We start from the raw sequence: 21,936 nt of genomic DNA on the forward strand, positions 1-21,936 counted from the left end.
TACTGTAGCTTTAACCAGTTTGATATTGAAGCTTGGCTGACTGGGATTGGTGGGATCACCTCAAAAGCCTTTTATAAAAACTGGTGTCACATTAACAATTCTCTGGTACAGATGTGGTACAGAAGCTGGCTAAGTTACCAGTTCTGCAGGTACATATGTGAGTTCCTTCACAACTTTGATCATGATGACCTATTACTATTCGGTTTAACCCCAAAACATTCTCTAATGACCCCTAAATAAGCTGCATGTAAATAAGGCCTGATTTTTTTTTTTTTGCGGGGGGGCAGGAATTAGCACCTCACATATGTCCAACATGCTAAACTCTTCTGAAATTCTGGGCAGAAGTGAAGATAAGGATCGTTTTTTGTGATGTCTCCAGTGCAAACAGCTATGAGGGACTGGATTAGCATAATTAAGCTTGTGACCTAAACCACACTAGAACTAAGGCTCAATGAACCCCAAGAAAAATATTGTGTGCTTCCCAATTTCTATAGAACAGAAGCATAATTTAACCTCCTTTCCCCCCCTTTTTTTTTCCCGCCAGAAGAGGTTTTTAACAAGGAGATACATTAAACACTGCTAATCTTAACCTGCCCTTTTAAGAATAATTTATCCATGAGCCTCTCAAAAGAGGGGTCATTCCGCATTCCTCTTGACTGAAGTCATCAAAGATCTCATCTGAGGCCAGTGAGAAGGTGCAAAAATATTTTCCCCAACAAATAAATGACTGAGACCTGGAGACAGAACCACTCAGTGGAGTTTTGAAAAACTTTTAATTTTAATTTAATTTTTCTTGAGCATGAACTGTGAAGAGAGGCCAAAACTGAAATCCAGATCAGTGCACAGAAAACTCCCTGCAAGGCAGGGGCAAAGCCAGGGGTAGGAACCTGAGCCATAGTGGGTCTTATCGGTGTGTACTGAACATGCGTCAGACACTGCCTTGTCCTATGTGTCAGACACTGCAGATGAAGCCTGTGGTTAGCACGCGTCACACTGATCTATAGCAGATGTGGGTCTTTTTTGCAGTTCAAACTACAGAAGTTCTTGCTTTCAGCTCTGGAAGGGCTGGTTTGGTCCCTGGTATTGGTCAAGGTGGTGGCTCTCTTGAAGCAGTCACCTCAGCTTTGCTCCTTTGGCTCTGCACACTGGGTAGAGATGGGGCCACGTCCTGAAGAGATGGAGTTCTGGGCTGCGGGTTCAGTCCATTAAACAGGTGGTACAGGACTGGAGAGTTTGACTGTAAATTTGAACTTGTCTGAAGTCTGGACATGTTTGGACCATGGTGGAGTGCACATATGCAGACACAGCCCCTTCCCTTGACTTTCAGACCCTGCTGACTCTTGCCAGTACAGCTTTGAGGACCCTTACAGGAAACAGTTTCCCAGCATGCCTTTCTGGGGCCTTTAACAATGGCAGAGTGAAACAACCGCACCTGTTAGGGGCGAGGGGCTGGACTTGATGACCTCCTGAGGTCCCTTCCCACCCTAGAATGCTATGTTTTTCCCCTGGATTTGCACTACTTACTCCTGAGTGGTTCTTTTCACAGGGCCTCATTCTATCAGCTTGGGCTCATCAGAAACACCGTATCTCTGGGGGTGGGGACCCTGTGACAAGAAAAGCTTGTTTAACAGCACATTTTGTGTGGGGGGGGGGGCGGGGGGTGGTGCTGTAGGGGGAGAGATTATAAAGTTACACCATTTTGGAAAGGGAGACAAATAACAGAGTACCTTGGAGCAGGTGCTGGGAGAGTGGCACACCAGCCGGGGTGCCAGAGATGCTCAGGAAAAGTTTGTATCTAGGATCAAGCTTCCAGGCTCAAATCTGACTTATTTGTTGCCCTTTCCCCTTGAAATTGCAGGGGGTCCCTGTATTTTAATGGAGATGAAGTTAATGAAGGAGCTGAACTGTATCCAGTATCAGGTCCTGCGGTGTGGAGGCACCGGGGGGGGCTCTGAACAAAGTAGCTGAGTGAGGGCAAGACCCAGTGATGTGATGTCAATCAGCTTCACTTTGAAGGCACGCAAGAAGTGGCTGAGTCTGTAAGCCCCTGGCCGGCTCTATTTGCTACCCACGTGCCCCAGGGGAAGGGTGCCCTAGAGGTAGATCTCTTCTGGTGGAGATTGGGCGAGACACCCTGACGCAGATGAGGACTCAGCCCGGAGTCTGCCATGCTGGAGGCTGTGCTGTTTGACCTGCTCCACCAGGGCTGGCCCAGATGGGGTTTTAAATGTTTCTTGGAGCCCTCTGGGCAGTCTGCTCTGGAGGCTAAAAATAAAGTAAACTGGAATGTTCCCAGCAGAGCCCTGCGAGTGGAAATATTTGTCTCTTGCCCTGGCTTGTTGGAAAGCACAGATGAGACGAGGGATCCACCCACTCAGTTTGTTTGCAAACCTGATAAATGAGACTTAAATAAGCCTGAAGGATCATTGCAACAGTGCACGGCGGGGGTGGAGTCACGCAAGGCCCCTGGGAAAGACCCTTTGCAGTCCGAGAGGGTTTGGGTGGGGTCAGAAGCGGCGTAGGAGGCACAGATGGTGGTGGCCTGCTGCCTGCTAGGATGGGACAGGCTGCCTTGCTTGAGACAAGGAAGGTCTCAGGAGTGGGAAGAAGACACGTCTGAAGCATGTGGCATTTATCTGGGACAATCTCTCTTCGGGCTGGGTGGAGAGGGAAGGAAATTTTCGTGGGTCTGAAATGTATCTGGATTTCAGGCCCCTCACAGCATGGGGGCTTTGAATCCCAAGGCCAGCTGCCCTTGTGGGAACACGCCAGAAAGTGCTCCCTGGAACAGTGGTGGAGTTGGATGGCAGGAGTTACTCCCCACCAGGGTGCGTGCCTGCCTGTGGGTCCGTGGGAGCATGTGTCTAGCATGCTGGTGTGTGTGTGTGGTCTGAGTGGTCATATGGAGTCAGTCTATAAGGTGCCACAAGACTTCTTGTTGTTCACTAACAGATATTTTGGAGCATAAGCTTTTGTGGGCAAAGACGATGCATCTGATGAAGCGGGTCTTCACCCACTAAAGCTCATGCTCCAAAATATCTGTTAGTCTATAAGGTGCCACAAGACTTCTTGTTGTTCTCAAAGCTACAGACTAACACGGCTCCCTGTCTGATACATATGGAGTCAGTGTTCCAAGACCTGAGCAGTGTACAAGGACCTTTTGTCCGCAGATGAACCCTTTCTCACAGTCCTTAAATAACCAGCTGTAATGCTGGAGCTAAGCCTCTGTTTGGTATCTGCTGGACTCTCCTCTCTCTCTGTAGTGGAGAAACAGAGCCACTTTTCCCTGCTGCAGAGCGAGCTGCCGAACGGCCCTGTGTGCTTGGAAGCCAGTCCCAAACCAGCTCTGCAGTCCCAGTGCAAAGGTTTCAGTCCTTTAGGGCGCCGCCTTTGAGCTGTTCTTCCTGATCATTGTTCTGCAGGTGGCTGCTGGCAGCACATGGGGCTGCTCTGGTGCTTCAAGGGAGCGTTGTTTGGTCTCAGTCTCCTGGAAAGCTCTGGGGATGGGCTAAGTACTGGGCTCACCAGGGGCTGCAAAGCAGCAGCTTGCCAGAGTGGGAAGGGAAACCCTTTGCGTGGTGCTGTCACCTCATGCTTGTCTCCGCACAGGAGCAGGCGTGTGCGTGCGTGCAGAGGAGCGTGAGGGGGCGTGAACTTTAAGTGCACACGTGTCAGTGGATGCCCCGGGGCACGCAGGTCTTCGTGCACGTGATGGTGTGCTTACCTGGTGCTTAACGGCGTGTGAGCACGCACCTGTCCTCCTGCACACAGATGCAGGTGGGTGTCCCGCAGCATGCTGCCTAGTGCAATGATGGGCGCGCGTGTAAAGATTTGCTGGCTTAGGTGTCCTCGAGTGACATCTCCATGCTCCCACTCATGGCCTGGCTTGTCCTGAAATTTGTGAAGCCCTCAGCAAAGGAGACCGAGTTGTCACCGTGGCTCCTTTGGGTGTCTAGCCAGGAGGGCTTGCTGGGAGGAGGATCTCTGCCCTCTGCCTTCAACTAGACAGGCAGCGATGGCATCTTGTCCAGCAGGAGCAGCTTGGGCTGAGCCGAGATCCACAGGTCCTCCTCGTCCTTCTTTTTCCTTTTTTTGTTCCTCTCGGCTTGGATGTGCCTGTTACTGCCGCCGCTGCCACCTTTGTTCCGCCGCCGGCTACAGAAGCAGCAGTGGCAGCAGATGAAGAGGAGGAACAGGAGGATGAGGAAGGGCAGCCCGGTCAGCACCGCCAGGCAGACGGTGTTGAAGACTCCCTCCTGGTGCTTGGTGTGAATGAAATTCCGGAGCGAGTCGAAGAACGAGCTGACCTGCTCCATGGTGGGTGGGTGGCTGGCTGGGTGGCTGGTCTCCCACCTGGGGCTGCTCTACTAATCATTCAGCCTTGAGGGCAGGCAAAAGGGGTCCCTGAAGCAGCTCTGGTCAGCACCTGGGAAGACAGAGGAGACAACAGGAAATCGAGACTGCCCTGGAATGTGCCTTTGCTCAGTGGAGCTTGCAAAGTTCCCCCTCGGGCCTGCCAGCCTGGTGAGTGCTCAGCTCAGCCCAGCCAGCCGCAGCAGTGGGACCACAGCGCCCAAAAGGGCAACAATTCAGGAGCCTGGTCTGCAGGCCGAATCACGCAGACAACCTTCTGCCCAGCTAAGCTGAAGAGCCCCCTGCAAACCTACTGCTTCCAGGTTCCCCAAGAATTCCCACCTGGCTGGAGCAATGGGGCGAACCCAACACTGGGGCTGACCTTCTGAAGCTGCTGAGCTTGAGTTCTGAGAGGGCTGGTTAATATTTCCCAGGCCATTCTTGCTGCTTCTGCTTAACAATGTCCATAGACTCCCCTCCCCAGTTTATGGGGGAAGTGCTCCTTACACTGTGTTCCCACATCTCCTCTGGGCCACAACAAATAGGACCAGTGAGGGGCATCAAACTCCTGCCTCTGGCAAGGCAGCAGGACGACGTACTGGTTTGAATGCAATAAGCACCAGAGATGCTCTGCTTGTGCATGGGGATTTCTAGAGTCTGTGGAGCATCTAGGTCTGGGCTTTTGTTCTGGGCTCAGTTCCAATGAGAATCAGACCCTCTAATGAGTTCAAAGGGTTCTGAATAATGCTTTTCAGCCCAGTTTTCCTGGTCACACAGCTCTGTGCTGCTGGGTTCCCCTGAGACCAGAAGCAGTGACATATGTGAGGGAGGCTGGTCTCCTGAGATGTCCCACCTGGAGCAGAGATGAGAGTTCTCCAGAGGTGGATGCTTGATCTGGACTGACTCCTGAAACTTTCTGAGGTTTGCTCATCCTTACCGTGACTACAGGGCTGGATGTCTGTATGGGCCACTGCCCTTTAAGGAAAGGGGCAGCACATGGCCATGGCTGGAAAAAATAAATGGGAATGATGGGGGGATTGTAGACAGTGCAGACGGGCAAGGAGGCTTTCAGACTGACTGTTCACTTGCTTTTGAAATGATCTCCTGCAAAGCAAATTAAAGGTGAGGTCAAAAGTTCTGTTCTGGTTTCTATACTGCCCTCATCATGATAGCGTCTGAGCACCTTCCAGTCATGTGGTACGCAACACGACTCATGTTTCGGTCACATTCTCTGTCGCGCTCTTCCTTTTCAGCAGAGAACTGTACGTGATGCAGTGTTTATTTTGGTAGGGTTTTGGGAGGCTGGAAAAGGCAGGCTGAGGAAGTGCACCTTGTACTTGGGGTGGAACTTGGTGAGGCGCTAGCTGGGAGTCTCCAGTCTTCTCGCAGGAAGAGCGCCTCACCACAGTGCCTCAGTCTTGGTTAGGCAAGACCGCTGCTTCTGGTGACCTCTGCATGCAGTTTACAAGCTGCACTGAGCGATTTGCCTCTGAGCTGTAATCGCAGGCATGCACACATTACACACTTACTGCAACACAGGCATATGTACAGCATTCAGGTGATAACAATGCTCAGTCTGGGCTCTAAACCAGCTCTAGATTTGAATGTCTGACTAACTTGTTACAGAACCTTTAACTTCAAAGGTTCATCCCCAGTCACCCACTCCCTGCAGCCCTTAGCATTTTACTTTTTAACTGAGTGTTTCTTGTAATCCAAGGTTTCTTGCATGCTGGATAATGACTCCCCTCCAAGTAGCTTCTCAGAACAAAAGCTGACATAACAATGGCATTCCCCTAGCGGTGCACATAACCAGCCAAACACAGCATTCTTGGCAACGTCTCACGCCACTTCCCCTTGCTGGCATGCTGCCTGGTTCTTGTCTCTCCTGGTACAACTCTTACCTTTAGTGATTACCAGCCTGGTTTGTATGGATGATGGCTAAGCTGTCAATTAATTCACAAAGCCTGCTTTCCAGCGATCCCACAAGCATCAAGTGTTTACCCTGAAGTGCCAGCAGTTAAACTGGAGTAAGTATTTTGGCGGTGAATTTTCTGTTCACTGAAGAATGAGTTTTGGTTTCCTGGAAAAATTAAAATTTGAGCTGAATTCAGCAAATGGTTTTGGCTGACAAAACATGTCAAATGTTTTCAGGGGGAAATGTCAAAACACTTAATTTCCACATTTATCTTTATGAAGCATTTCAACATTTTTGTTCAGAAAATGTCAGTTGGAATGAATATTGTATTTCAGATGTTTCATTTGAGCTGAACAAAATATTGTTGGTTTTTCATTTCAATGAGAGAAACCAAAAAAATTCAGTTTTGGTTCAAAAGTAACCAAAGTTTTGTGTGTGGATTTTCTACTTTGGCCACCAAACCAAACTACTGTCTTTTTAGCGCCTCTCAAGCTTTCCTGACTGCTGTATGCCTTTCTGAGGTCTGATTTTTTTGTCTTGTGCATCCCCAAGCTACACCTCACTTAAAAACTACTTGCTTACAAAATCAGACATAAAATACAAGTGTCTCGCACATTATTACTGGAAAAATTCCTTACTTTTTCTTCATTTTTTTTCGAATTATAAAATCAACTGGAGTATAAATATTGTACTTACATTTCAGTACATAGTATGCATAGATGTATAAAGTCCTGGTATGAAATTTTAGTTTGTATTGGCTTCACCAGTGCTTCAGAAAAGCACTGCAGGGTTCCAAAAAGACCTAGAAAAATTATGGAGGTTAGGCCCATAAATGGCCATCAGCCAGGATGGGTAGGGATGGTGTCCCTAGCCTCTGTTTTTGTTAGAGGTTGGAACTGGATGACAGGAGAGGAACTACTTTGATCACTGTTCACTTCCTCTGCGGCACTGGCCCCTGTCGGAAGACAGGATATTGGGCTAGATTAACCTTTGGTCTGACCCAGTGTGGTCGTTCTTATGGTTTTTATGTAGCCTGTTGTAAAACAAGGCAAATATCTAGATGGATTGTGTCCCCCCCCCGCAGGGTACATAGACCCGTATTTTGCAATCAAGGGTAGATTTGCTCAGAATGTGTGACTATGTCTGTGAGATAGAGGACAGACATGTTCCCAGCCCCCCGGCATGCCGAGAGAGTGGTGGAGGTTATTTTATATCTTGTTGCCCCTTACCCTGCTGCTGGGTGAGTGCTGTCTTGTTCGGTTTAACTTGGCAGATAGCCACCTCCTAAGGAAGACTGCTCAGACAGCAGCTGACAGATAGCACCTGCGCTCCTGGTGGGCTTGGATGAACACAGAACCTTTCATCACCAGGTCACTGGTACATGCATAGCTTGGTGGTGACGGAACACAGCTACTGACCGATTTCTGTTTGACTGTCTGCAGGAGGACAGCAACATCTGCCCAGGGGTTAGGTGTCTGGGTCACAGCTCCTACAACTGGCTGTGGCAGACCTGCTCTGGTGAGAGGTCCACAGATGAGCTGTAGACTCAACTCTCTTCCTAACTCGAGGTGATCACAGTAGGCCATGGTCTGATCTGATGCCCAGGGAAACCAGTGAGAGTCCTTCTGAGCTCTGAAGTGGGTATTGGAGAGCGTGTGACAGTGGGACATACCCCCTGGAGACGGAGGTCCTGTTTAATGTAGCTACAAAGGTATGAGAGGCACCTTTCACCCACGGTTCAAGTCACTTAAAGAAGTGAGGCCGAAAGTGCGGTGGGGAAGAGTGTGTCTCTTTGATCCAGGGCAGAGCCTGACAGATGACACAACTGCTGTGACTCACCTAGAAAGCCTCTCAAGAGGCAGGCGGGGGGAGAGTGTGATGACAGCAGCATTTTTGTGGCTGTGTGTAAGGTTTCCTTCCCTGAGGGTGAGGTGCTGTTCACCTGTAGGTTCCACCAAGAAACCTACCTTTTCCTGGCCAGAGGGCTGGGTTCACTTTCAGCCTGCCCAGGGACCTAACAAAGCCCTTTGATGGCCTCTACAAGGTAGTGCTCTTCTGGGGCGCTGAGGCCTCTGGGGACTTAGATTCCCCACAAAAGCAACCACGATGGGGAGGATGCGGGAATGGTGGTCAGACAGCTGCTAGGAGAACTGGTAGGTGACTGAGGGGCTAACATACTGAGCATTACTCTCACCTAGTGTTTTCCACTCAAGGATCTGCAAGTGCTTTGAGATCTCTGGCTGAAGAGCGCTACTTGAGAGCCAAGTATTGTTATTTATTAAAGGGCTTGGCCTCCATTAACAACGCAAGCCCCACAGCCTCCCTCAGAGGCAGAGCGAGTATCAGAGCACCAATTTTACAGAGGGGAAACTGAGGCAGAGCAGGGGCAGGTCTGCATCTTTCACATTGGATGCCTACACACACCCACGTGTAACTCTGGAGATTCAGTGGGGGTTGGACTTGCTTTCCTCCACTACCAATCAGACTGTGTGAGATCGAGGTCTGTGGCAGAGACAGAAATAAAACCCAGTTATCTGGACTCCCACTTGGGTTCTACAATTACTAAACTATGGGAGATCCCTGCTGTGTTGCTTTTTTTTTCTCTTTTTTTCTTGTGTGTGGCAGAGGGCTCCCCAGGGAGCCTAGTTTATTGAAGGACCAATAAACTGGATTGCTGTTGTGGGCTGCATTTACTGCTGTCTCATCCTTTTTGTATGTCACAAGTAAAGATACACAAGTTTTTACCCTCTTGTATCTGTGGCTAGTGCATCTGGTTAGTATGTGGATGCTACTTATGTGCCCAGGGCTTGCAGTCACATACTCTGTTTTAATGAATAGCAAAACTGGGCTCTTGTTCATGTGAAACAGCATCTCAACACGTATCGTCTCCCTTCCCACTCTTTCACGGACCTGCCTGGCTGCAGGAAGGATATGATACCCATACAGCATGTGTTACTCTGTCACAGAACATGTTCACTGCAGCTTGGGCCATGTGTGCACCCAGTCTCTGGCTACCCTCAGCCTGCAGTGGCATTCTGCTCTCTAACTCAGAGCTGCATTACGTGGCCTGAAAGAAAATGAAGAATTCTGCCCCCAGGAAATTAAACATTGTACCCATATCAATGATACCTCCTCCCCACTGCATCTTTTGTGCTGAAACAGAGAGACCCAAGAGTCAAATTTTCAAGGGCTGAGTCCCCACAGAGGAAGACAGATTTTCAAAAGAGCTCGGGTCTTATTTAAACATCGGAACAAGGGAGAGATTTTTCCAAAGAGCTCAGCTGCTCCCACTGGGATGCTTACAGCTGGTTGTTCAAAAGACTGCAGTGTTACAGCTGCATGGGAGATGTTTTCATTTTAAAAAATATCCAAATAAATACTTTATGATGGGGTGAGGGGACGACCCTTATTCTTTTAACCTAAATTTTCTACCAGTTTTTTGGGAGGTGTTTTTTAAAATCAGTTTTTAGCAGCCAAAACAGAATCCTTTAACTTTTTTTTTTTTTTTTTTTTTTGGCTTTTGAAAACTGGAAAAATATGGGGCCTTTTTCAGTAAATAAACAAATTTGCCCAGATAACTGAAAACTTCAGTTTCTGAGAACTGTAAACAGAAATATAGTTGCGGTTTAGTTGCCAAAAAATTGAAACATTTACAGTATTTTGACAGCAAAAAAACTCCATTTAATCTGGAATGGACAGTTCCAACAAACATTTCTGCCTTGATTAAAAACACTAATTTTTTTATTGAAAAGTGTGTGTGTGTGTGTGTGTGTGTGAAATCTGAAAGTAAAAAGTGCAGCCAGCTTGACTCAGCAGGTGGCTAGGCTGCTCTTCTGATGATCTGTCCCCATCTCAAAGAGTACAATGCCTAAGAACTGAAAGAAGAAACAAAGTGCCCTCCTAGAGTAGGTGGTTGTAATGTGACAGAGAGAGAGCCGTGTTAGTCTGTATTCTATCAAAACAAAAAAGCAGTCAAGTAGCACTTTAAAGACTAACAAAATAGTTTATTAGGTGATGAACTTTAAGTGGGTCTGTCCCACAAAAGCACATCATCGAATACATTATTTTGTTAGTCTTTAAAGTGCTACTTGACTGCTTTTTTTTGTTGTGGTTATAGTGTGTATCAGTGGCAGGCTACAATCTGCAATGGACCGCTATTCTTCTGGGCTAACTTCTTGTTCATAGAAACCTGTGACGCTTTGGCCCTGACTGAACATCATTCACACTGAATCCTGACCCGTGGCTGGTGCAGACTGGTCTCTTTGGGGTGGTGCCGTCTGGCAGCGTATTTCGTCGGCAGGCCTGGGAGACCCGTGCCATGAGACAGCATGGATGGTCAGGTGTCTGTGCTCTCCTGACCCTGCTTGCTTGCCTTTTGAGTGGTCCCTGAGTGCAGAAGCATTACTTGGTGACAGGCCACCCCCGATCCGCGTCTGGCGAGCCGAATATGTCATACCTTTGCTACACACGTTCATGTGTGCACTGTGTGGCTTTAGCTGCGTGTGACTCTGCAAGGCCTGGATGGGGTAGGAGTCAGAGGCACAAGTGCCAGAACGCTCCAGGAGAGGACTTTTGGAGGGAGTGATCCGGTGGTAAGGGCACAGGCCCTAGTAGCCAGGAGATCTGCGTTTGGTCCCCTCCTCTGCCACACAGAGCTCTGTGACTTTGGGGGCAAGTCACTTACTTGCTCTGTGCCTCAGTTTCCCCATCACATGGGGATAGTGCTGCTTCTCTACCTCACAAGGGGATTGTGAGGTTTAATTCACTGAAGTTTTAAGATGGGTAACACTGGAAAACTTTAGGCTCTGGAGATAGCAGAAGGCCACCTCCTCTGGGCCCACGCCTTGGCACATGGCAAGCTGCTATTTTCTCCAGGAGCGTGCGCAGGGCAGCGATGCACTTGGATTGGCTGCCGTAGCAACGTCACTTCCATGAGCTTTTAGGAGTGGCCTTTCTTGAATCAACAAGTGGCCCGGTGTATCCCACCCAAGCAGGCCGAGGGTCTGTGGGCACCTCTGGCTGGGCTGACTGACCTAGCTGATGAACACACGCATGGCCCTAGCCCCTGGTCACAGAGGGGCTGGATCCTTTATGCCGTGGGTATCTAGACAGAACATCGGTGAGGGGTTAAACAGCATGCAAGGGGTAAAGTGGGACTTAAGAATGCCATCCGGGCCCATGTCCAACTCCCCCCTTTCCAGCCTCAAGGGTTGCCAAGTAGAATGACTATAACCTCCTTAGCAACAGACAAATTATGCCGTCAGCCACCGCTCCTCCTCCTCCTTCCTGCATTCCAGCGGGCAGAGCTTTTACTCCGACATAATCCTGCTGGGGGCAGCCTCTGGGACAAACCTGTCATGCCCTGATGTTTGCCTTTGACTCACTGCAAGGAAAGAGTCCCAGCCTGGCCAAGCAGGGTGCTGTAAATAGTCACCGAGGGGTGGCCGTGTTCAGCTGCAGCTTCACAAAAAACAAGCAGTCCTTAAAGACTAACAAATTTATGACCCACTTCAGCTCAGTGCCTCACAACAGGCATTTGCTAGTCTTTAAAGTGCTATGGGACTGCTTGCTTTTTGTTTTAGGGGGCTGAAAAATGGTGCCACCTCAGCCCCAAGAGCTTTGGAGCAGGTTTCCCTCCAGCCCCATGGCAGAATATCATGTTGGCTGGTAAAGCTGAGAGAAGCCAGGTGCCTCGATCTGTCCATGTGTCCTGCTTGCCCCCTAATGCCTACGGGTTATTGCCCTGTTGCCGTCCAGGTGGCTTTTGACAACTCCAGTTGCCGGCCTGTAAGGAAGAGACCAGCCTGGCCCAAACTGGCACATTGCCTGCCTCCCCGCGCACACAAGGCATGGTGTGTGCCACACATACCAGCAGATAGAGGCATGTACACCGCTACACACCATCACAACCCGCCTCTCGGCTGAAGAAAGAAAGGGGAAAAAAATACCACCTAGGGGCTGCTGAGGCAGGGACAGCAAAACTATCCAGCTGGCAACTTCCCTTGGGCAGTTATAGATGAACCTGCAGTCTGTCTGTTCGCTCATCTGGAACCAGGCGAAGATCCCCACCCTAGATTTCCGTGCTCCTGCGGATGGACTGTGGGAGCGGCCCCCTGGTTATGGAAAAGCCAGCTCTGGATTTATGTACCTGTCCGGCACAGATCCAGCGTACATCTGTGGATTCTGGTGCCCCCTTTACAGGCTTCGCAGGAGGGCAGCACCTGAAAATCTGTCCTTCAGGGTGAAGGCCTAAGTGGGATTTAATGCAGCAGGGCCAAACTCTAGAGGAAGAGAGACTGTCAGTGCTGTGAAGGTAGAGGTGCGCAGGCAGAACAGGGAACTGCAGGTCTGCTGAAATGGAGATGATAAATAAGCTTAACTAGTTACAAAAGGGAACAAACGCTTGCAGCACAATGTCGTGTCAGCCACGTTTGATGCCTCGTGCCTTGAAACCTTTTGTTTAAAGAGCCTTGGTAATTAACAGGAAAATCAATGAGTAAGGATACCTCGCTTGAACATAGAGCTTCTCGCCAGCAGATCCGAAAGTGCTTTATCGATGGGGTCGCTATCATCATCCCCATTTTACAGATAGGGAAATGGAGGCACAGAGAAGGTATATGACTTGCCCAAAGAACACCCAAGTCTTAGAACGCTGCCCGACTAGACAACACTATCTTCCTGCAGTGCTTGGATTTCCTGTGCCCTCCTGTATGTGGCTGTCACGGCAAGGAAATGTGACAGCCTCTCACTTAACATATTTGAACCCCACACTCATCCTCCTCACTGCCTGGTGCCTCCTGTAAATAAAGTAATTTTTAGATCTGATTGTATTTCCCTATTGCCTTTGTGGAACTGATTTACTTTTTTTTTTTTCTTCTTTTTTCAGCCTGCAAAGCAAACAAACAAAATACCTTGTTTTTGTCTGGCTGGTGTGTGCATGAAGCTGCTTTTCCATAAACGGGAAGTCAAACTCCCATAACGCTCTACTCCTCCATAAGAAAAAGTAATTTTGGACAAAACAGGATGTATATTTTGATGCCTGCTTTTATACTTACTGCCTTGAGAGTTCAAAGGGAGAGGTGAATGGAATTTTTTAAATATGTAATTTCAATTTAAATGTGTAATTACTGGGTACAGAAAAGCAGAGCTGTTTAAAATGTTGCCACAGCTGCCTTTCCCCTTGAAACCATAACTGAATCAACTGAATGTGGCTCTTAATGTGTCTGGCCCCAGGGGACCCTAATTGCTTTGCCACCAGGCCTGAGTAAGGGGTAACGTTCAGCTGTGTTGCCAGAGGAGCAGACCACAGAGCAGAATGTGGGTCTTCCCCTGACTGGAGGTGGAAGTAACCTGTATCAGCCCTGGATCCGGTGAGGTGTAAATTACTCCATCCCAGCCCTGCACCTATCATAGAATCCTAGGTCTGGAAGAAACCTCAGGAGGTTATCAAATCCAGCCCCCTGCCTAAAGCAGGACCAATCCAACCTAAATCATCCCAGCCAGGACTTTGTCAAGCTGGGACTTAGAAAACTCTAGGGACCGAGATTCTAACACCTCTCTCGGTAACACGTTCCAGTGCTTCACCACCCTCCTGGTGAAACACTTTTTCCTAATTTCCAGCCTCGCCCTCCTCTGCGTCTGTGCTGGTTCAGTTGTGTTGGGGCTTCACTGAGAGGTGGAACAGAAGTTCTATTCCTCCCCTGCCCCCCCTCCCGGTTGCTGAAGGGTCCCCCGCACTAGTTTAATCCCTCTGTAGCCAGAAGGGGGTTGTTACACAGATCCCTGCCTGTGCACCTTCCAAACAAGCAGGGCACTTTGACATAACTGACTGACTTGTCTGATGCTCCAGGCCCATGTCTGGAGAAGCAGGAGGTGGTGTAAGCCAGGACTGAGGTGCCTTGGCAGGAGCTGTATTTGGAGTACTCGGGGATAGAAAAGGAAGTGGAGTTAGTCTGCTTCAGAAGGATAGCCAAAGAATCTTTTTTGGGGAGGATGGGGGTAAGAACTGATTAGAGCCAGGGATGGTACAAGCAGGCACTGAGCAAATGCAATCAGACCTGTGCTTTCAGGAAAGATGCTTAGTTCACTTGGAAAGCTGTTCTGGAAGAGGGAAACAAGTGCCCCATAACAACCCCTTCCTGGCATTGGGCATGGAGTAGGAACCAGTCAGAGAAAGTTTTGTGTTGGTCTTGAAGAATTTGCTGCTACTAGAGCTTTAGGCACCTCTCTGATCAAATAGGATATGTTTGTGGTTTTTGTCTGTTACTGTCAAAGTTAGGCGTATGAAGTTAGGTGCCTAAATAATGTGACACCCCCCTCCTCCTCCCCTGATGGTGAGCACATGTAGCTCCTATTAAAATCTGTCAGCAGCAGGTGCTCAGAACTTCTGAAAGTCAAGTCACTTAATAAGTACAGGGGGTCCTCATTATCAGTCACTTCGTTATAAGTCATTGAGCATATAAGTCATTAATTAATTCAGGAAAGCAGATTCATTATGAGTCGCATGGATCTGCATTTATGTTGTTTAGGGGCCAAGGGACCAAAAGTCAGGAACATGGCAGAGTTTTGTGGTGGCCAGGCAGCAGGCGCTGTAGTGCAAAGGCCCTGGAAGTGGAGCCCTGAAATTATGGGGGACCGGTGGGGCACTGCAGAGAGCCAGGACAAGTCGGGGGAACTGACAGGTAGCTGGGGGAGCTGCAGGAAGCACTAGGAACTCATGGAGAGCTGTCTTTTCTTTCTTTTTTATTTTTTCATCTATTTACTTGTTTCTATTCTATTTGTGTTTTGTGGGTTATAGGTACATTATGTAGTGTGTGTGAACTGTATGTGTTGGGAACATAGCTCAAGCCAATTACATTATTCCTTATGGATATTAATTGCCCTTTATAAGTCATTTCACTATAAGCTGCATTATTTAGGAACATAACCTGGCTTACAACAAGGACTCCCTGGACCCAAAAGTGAATTTAGGCACCTAATTTTGGAGCTCTTTGTTTGACAGCTTGGACCTATAAAACTCAGGTAGTTAGCACTGATGCAGCACTAAAAGTCGAAGGAGCAGGCACTGAAAGTGTCAGGAAATTTAAAATATAAGTTACTCTGTTAACATGAGTTGGCCACATCCTGTGTATTTTGTAGCAGCAACTACCTGTTTTTTTTAAAAAGGTTAAGGTTTACACTGCACAAAGGGGAAAGGACTGGAAATCACTCCAGCTGTGTAATGTGGCCGAGTAAATTATATTGCACAATGTCAAGCCCTAGTCCTACAAACTGATCCACACAGATGTGCCCTGATGTCTGTGTAGGGCCCTTCGGACTTCACTGGGACTCCTTTCAGGCTCTTCTGGATTCCTGTGTGGAATTGGGGTTTTAACTTGTGGACTAAAGTGACTTTTCTGAGTGCTTGTTCTCACAACTCTGACACTTTGTATAGTTAATGCCGTAGAGGTGGGTGGCTGTTTTTAAGGAAGGGAAATGGGTGGAAAATAAAAAACTTAACATCAGGAGAATATTGGCTTGAGCTATTCCTTGCCCTGCACTGGGCCAGTTCACCAAAGCCTTCTCCTTCACAGTCACTTCTAAAATCAAAATGGGCTGTTTCTCCAAAGCCTCTGCTCTAGAAGGCAGGGGGAGGGGGGAAGCCCCCCTATGAAGGAGATCAGTCTAAATGTTCACAATGGTCTCTTACAGCCTTGGAATTAGTGAATCTAAGATCCTGTCTATGTGTTAAGAAAATTGTTGACCTTGTGTAACTGGGTGGATGTAGTTAACACTGGGGGGTAGGGAGGAGGTCTGCTCTTGTCCAAAGTGGAAATTACCATGTACTTTAGTAGAGTCCTTTTGCTTTTCATTCTTATTGAATTTCATTCCTATTTACTTCAGACCCCTTCTGCAGTTTCTCCAGATCATTTTTAACTTTAATCCTACCTGTTCAAGTACTTGCAAGTTGAGGGGGATCAATCCCCAACTTCTAGCATACTCTCTATGCCACTATCTAAATCACAGAGGAAAATACTGAATAGAATTGGTCCATATGGGACCCTACTTGATTTGCTCTTCCGGCTTTACTGTGTGCTACTAATAAACTACTAGCTATTTTCCAATCAGTTAGGCCTGTCCCTTTTATACTACTTCCATCTAGGTTGTATTCCCGCAGCTTGTTCTATAGGACAGTCACAGGAAACAGTACGAAAAGTCTCACTGAAGTCAAGATCTAAGATAAAGGAAGCCTGAGTATCTGAGTCAAATCTTGAACTCCCAGCCCTGCATGCCAGCACGCTGGTGCCTTTTAAGTGAACTGAGCCCAGTACCTCTCCTGAGTGGCCCAGCTGCTCCAGAAGAATGAAACAATTGTGGGCCAAAGATTCCTGGTGCCGAGGGGCTGAGAGAGAGGAGGCTGGTCTGGGTGAGGTGCCCCTTGCATTTGAAAATGCAAAGAACTCCAGCAAGAAACTGTTCTTCACAACTCATCTCCATTTCTAACCCACCCTGGGCCCCTGCTGCTGGAAGGGGAGAAGGTCCCAGTCCATGGGGGTTATGGGGGACACAGGTTCATGCTGGTGGGGAAAGAAGGGGGATCTCAGGGCCAGCTGGAGGAGGTGCTGCTCCCACTCTGACCCGGTGCCAGTCCCAAGCTGAGAGCCCTAGAGGTGTTCCTGATCAGCAAGGACACCTGCTAAGAGTGGCTAATGCTGGCTGCAGCAGCTTAACAACGAATGAACCTGAAGCACCCTAGGGCCGAGGACTTGGCAGCTTCCCCCCTTTCTGGGCTGCTTACAGGTTCACAGCTCACCACTGTGAAACCCAGGGCCGTGCCACTGACGGGGAGTCCAGGAGCAGCCTCACGGTGCCCCGGCCCCATCCTTGGGGGCATCACCCGCAGGCGGAAGCGTTCAGAGGGGAAGAGGCCAGACCCGTGGAAGGGGTGGGGAAACTGAGGCACAGTAGGGGGGGGAGTGACGCGCCCCGGCTCTCCTGGGGGCGGGGGAGGGGTAAAGACTGATCCAGCAACACGCACCTACTCCCCCGCCTGCATCACAGCGCCCGGCCCGGCGGCGCACGCGCACGTGCCTCAGTTTCCCTGGAGCCGCCCCGGCCCGGCAGCGCCGCTTACCTGCAGCTCCCCGGGCGCTGCCCCGCCGCCGGCGCAGTTTCGCAGCGGCCGGAGGAAGTGCAGCGCTGACGGCTCCGGGGCGGGGCGGGGCTGTCAGCGGCCGCGTCGCGCTCCGCCCCTACCCGGGGCGGCGGCCCCTGGCCCTGTCCGCCTGAGCCCCACGCGGGGCGCGCCCGCCCGCCGCCGCGGGACCCGCTGCGCAGCCCGGCGTCCTCCCCACGGGCTCCGCGAGAGCGGGCCGCGCCCAGAGCCCCGGGGGAACCGCCCGGCGCCACGCACCTCCCGGCTACACACACACACACACCCGCTCCCGCCCTGCGCCACGCACCTCCCGGCTACACACACACACACCCCCGCTCCCGCCCTGCGCCACGCACCTCCCGGCTACACACCCACCCACCCACCCACACACACACACACACACACACACACACACACCCTTCCCAGCTACACACCCCCGCTCCCGCCCGGCGCCACGCACCTCCCGGCTACACACACACACACACACACACACACACCCTTCCCAGCTACACACCCCCGCTCCCGCCCGGCGCCACGCACCTCCCGGCTACACACACACACACACACACCCGCTCTTCCCGGCTACACCCCCCCCCCGACCGGCGCCACGCACCTCCCGGCTACACACCCACCCACCCACACACACACACCCTTCCCAGCTACACACCCCCGCTCCCGCCCGGCGCCACGCACCTCCCGGCTACACACACACACACACACACCCGCTCTTCCCGGCTACACCCCCCCCCCCGACCGGCGCCACGCACCTCCCGGCTACACACCCACCCACCCACACACACACACCCTTCCCAGCTACACACCCCCGCTCCCGCCCGGCGCCACGCACCTCCCGGCTATACACACACACACACACACACACCCGCTCTTCCCGGCTACACCCCCCCCGACCGGCGCCACGCACCTCCCGGCTACACACCCACCCACCCACACACACCCTTCCCAGCTACACACCCCCGCTCCCGCCCGGCGCCACGCACCTCCCGGCTACACACCCACCCACCCACACACACCCTTCCCAGCTACACACCCCCGCTCCCGCCCGGCGCCACGCACCCCCCGGCTACACACCCACGCACCCACACACACCCTTCCCAGCTACACACCTCCCCTCCCGCCCGGCGCCACGCACCTCCCGGCTACACACACACACACACACACCCGCTCTTCCCGGCTACACCCCCCCCCGACCGGCGCCACGCACCTCCCGGCTACACACCCACCCACCCACACACACCCTTCCCAGCTACACACCCCCGCTCCCGCCCGGCGCCACGCACCTCCCGGCTATACACACACACACACACACCCTTCCCAGCTACACACCCACCCACCCACACACACCCTTCCCAGCTACACACCCCCGCTCCCGCCCGGCGCCACGCACCTCCCGGCTATACACACACACACACACACACACACACACACCCTTCCCAGCTACACACCCACCCACCCACACACACCCTTCCCAGCTACACACCCCGCTCCCGCCCGGCGCCACGCACCTCCCGGCTATACACACACACACCCGCTCTTCCCGGCTACACCCCCCACGACCGGCGCCACGCACCTCCCGGCTACACACCCACCCACCCACACACACCCTTCCCAGCTACACACCCCCGCTCCCGCCCGGCGCCACGCACCTCCCGGCTATACACACACACACACACACACCCGCTCTTCCCGGCTACACCCCCCACGACCGGCGCCACGCACCTCCCGGCTACACACCCACCCACCCACACACACCCTTCCCAGCTACACATCCCCGCTCCCGCCCGGCGCCACGCACCTCCCGGCTACACACCCACCCACCCACACACACCCTTCCCAGCTACACACCCCCGCTCCCGCCCGGCGCCACGCACCTCCCGGCTACACACCCCCCCACCCACCCACACCCTTCCCAGCTACACACCCCCGCTCCCCTCCGGCGCCACGCACCTCCCGGCTATACACACACACACCCACACACACCCTTCCCAGCTACACACCCACCCACCCACACACACCCTTCCCAGCTACACACCCCCGCTCCCGCCCGGCGCCACGCACCTCCCGGCTACACACACACACACACACCCTTCCCGGCTACACCCCCCCATCCCGGCTTCCCACACCCCCGCCCCACCCACACACCCCCCTCCCGCCTGGCGTCACGCACCTCCCGGCTACACACACACACCCTTCCCAGCTACACACCCCTCTCCCGCCCAGCGCCACGCACCTCCCGGCTACACTCCCCCCCACACCCACCCGCTCGTCCCGGCTACACCCCGCCCCCCGACCGGCATCACGCACCTCCCGGCTACACACACACACACACCCACCTGCCCTTCCTGGCTACACACCCGCCTCCCGGCTTCCCACACACATACTCCCACACACACACACCCCTTCCCGGCTACACCCCCCTCTCCTGCCCCGCGTCACGCACCTCCCGGCTACACACACACCCCCTTCCCAGCTACACCCCCCCCTCCCGCCCGGCGCCACACACCTCCTGGCTACACACACCCCCCCCCCCCCCTTCCCGGCTACACACACCCCCTCCTGGCACCACACACCTCCCGGCTACACACACCCACACCCCCACGAACCCCTTCCCGGCTACACACCCCCATCCCGCCTGGTGCTACACACCTCCTGGCTACACACACACACACACACACACACACACACACACACACACACGCTCCCCCCCGGCCTGGCGCCACTCACCTCTCGGCTACACACACCCCCTCTGGCCAGGCGCTGCACACCTCCTGGCTACACACATACCCCCTGGCTGAGCACCACACACCACCTAGCTACACACACACACACACCCATTAGCCCCCAGCCGGGCACCACACACCTCCTGGCTACACACACTGGCCAAGCACCCCTCACCTGGCTACACAACCACTGCTTCCACCCAGGTGACATACACCTCCCCGCCCTCCAGCGTGGTGACACACACCTCCTAGCCACTCACCCACGTGCTCTTGAGAAAGCACACCCCCATTCACAGGTACACACACACAGCCACCCACTACACCCACAGGCCTGCACCACACATGCGCACGGACACAGGAGCTACAGGAGGAGGCACCACTGCAACCGCAGCTGAGCGCTACGCCCGCAGGCGTACACAACACACGTACACAGGTATGCTGTCCACAGGCACGCGTACTAACAGGCAGAGACGTAATACATGCAGGGCAATGGGCTATACACACAGACATACACAACACAGGCATGCTCTCCAGGAAAAAGTGAGAAGTCCTGTGGCACCTTGTAGACAACAGATTTATCGGAGCATCGGCTTTCATGGGCTTTCCTCAGATACAGGTCGAAAGCGGGTCTTTGCCCACAAAAGCTTAAGCTCCAATGAATCTGTTTGTCTATAAGGTGCCACAGCACTTCCCATTTTTGCAGATACAGGCTATCATGGCTATTTCTCTGATACGTGCTACAGGCAGAGACACGCCTATGCCCGTACATACAGATACTCTCTCACAAAGATGTGCATGCACGCTAACTTATGTGGAGAGGGAGCTGGTCGCTGTCCCCGAGTTAGGTACTGTGTCAAACACCACTGAGGGTGAAGGAGTCAGGTAGGTGATAGGTGGAATGGGACTGATGGGTGTGACCAGCCTTATCAGCTGGCTCAGGGATATTATGCAAGCATTTCAAACCACCTGGCCCTGGCTTAATCTTGGAGCATCTGAGCTCAGCCCGTCCGGCAATGAGTGGCTGTACATTAGGAAATTTGGCAGCCAGTGCAAATGGCTCTCACCCATCCTTGACTCTTGAGTGGTGCTAGTTTGAGAGAGAGGAGGAACCCTGGTCTAAATAGCTGGCATGGCTGGAACGTACCCAGGATGCATATCTTTTAGCCTGGCTTTTGTCAGACCCCTGTTTTTGTAGCTGCAATCTTGTGGGTACAAATACACACAGGTGGAATTTTATCCCACAGTTTCGGTGCTTTAGGTCCAGCAGGCGCCTGGTTTGTGGGTGAAGTTGGGGCCGACATTTCTGAATGTAGGCCCAGTCAAAGAGTTTGTGGGTCCCAAGACAGCATGCTGAAGGTGGGGCCCGGCCAGCAGAGCCCTGAATGTGGTAGGCCCTAGGCCATCTCCTTGCTCGCCTTGCTATAAGGCTGGGCCTGTCTGAGTGGCTGCAATTTGTCACGGGTGCAAAATTATACTGGCAGTTACTGACATCTGGAGTTTGCAGGTCCCTAAAGTGGAGGCTGGTGTTTGCGAACCTGGCATGGGACCTTTTCACTTTTGCCTGTCGAAGCAGATGAATGACATAGAGTGGTCATTTAATAGCAAAGCCCATAGTCTATAGCAGTGTTTCACAACTTCTCCTTTTTTTTTTTTTTTTATAAACTCCCCCCTTAAAAAATTATAACTACCCCAATACTTCTCTCGCATATCTGTAAGGCTACTTCTACAACCAGTTGAGAAACATGGTCCTAAGGTAATCTAAAGTCTTGAAACAAGTTTTGTTCAACCTTTTGAGT

The 21,936-nt window shown here is 51.9% G+C and overlaps 1 protein-coding gene across 5 annotated transcripts; it reads right to left on the minus strand.

Annotated features, from left to right (window-relative positions):
• Positions 1-754: 754 nt before the first annotated feature.
• KIAA0040 (KIAA0040 ortholog) lies at positions 755-17,558 on the minus strand. Of its 5 annotated transcripts, none has more exons than XM_075002602.1 (3): positions 17,382-17,410; positions 6,255-6,433; positions 755-4,426 (listed from the first exon to the last, which is right to left on the minus strand). In XM_075002602.1, the coding sequence occupies exon 3, from the start codon at positions 4,314-4,316 to the stop codon at positions 4,002-4,004; it is 315 nt and encodes a 104-aa protein (XP_074858703.1). In that variant the 5' UTR covers positions 4,317-4,426; positions 6,255-6,433; positions 17,382-17,410; the 3' UTR covers positions 755-4,001. The 5 variants fall into 5 exon arrangements, with proteins under 5 accessions (XP_074858703.1, XP_074858704.1, XP_074858702.1 ...); XM_075002603.1 differs by lacking the exon at positions 17,382-17,410 and adding an exon at positions 6,965-7,049; XM_075002601.1 differs by lacking the exon at positions 6,255-6,433 and having other exon boundaries at positions 17,382-17,558.
• Positions 17,559-21,936: the final 4,378 nt, after the last annotated feature.

Source organism: Carettochelys insculpta, chromosome 9 (genome assembly GCF_033958435.1).
Source record: "Carettochelys insculpta isolate YL-2023 chromosome 9, ASM3395843v1, whole genome shotgun sequence".
NCBI lineage: Eukaryota > Metazoa > Chordata > Testudines > Carettochelyidae > Carettochelys > Carettochelys insculpta.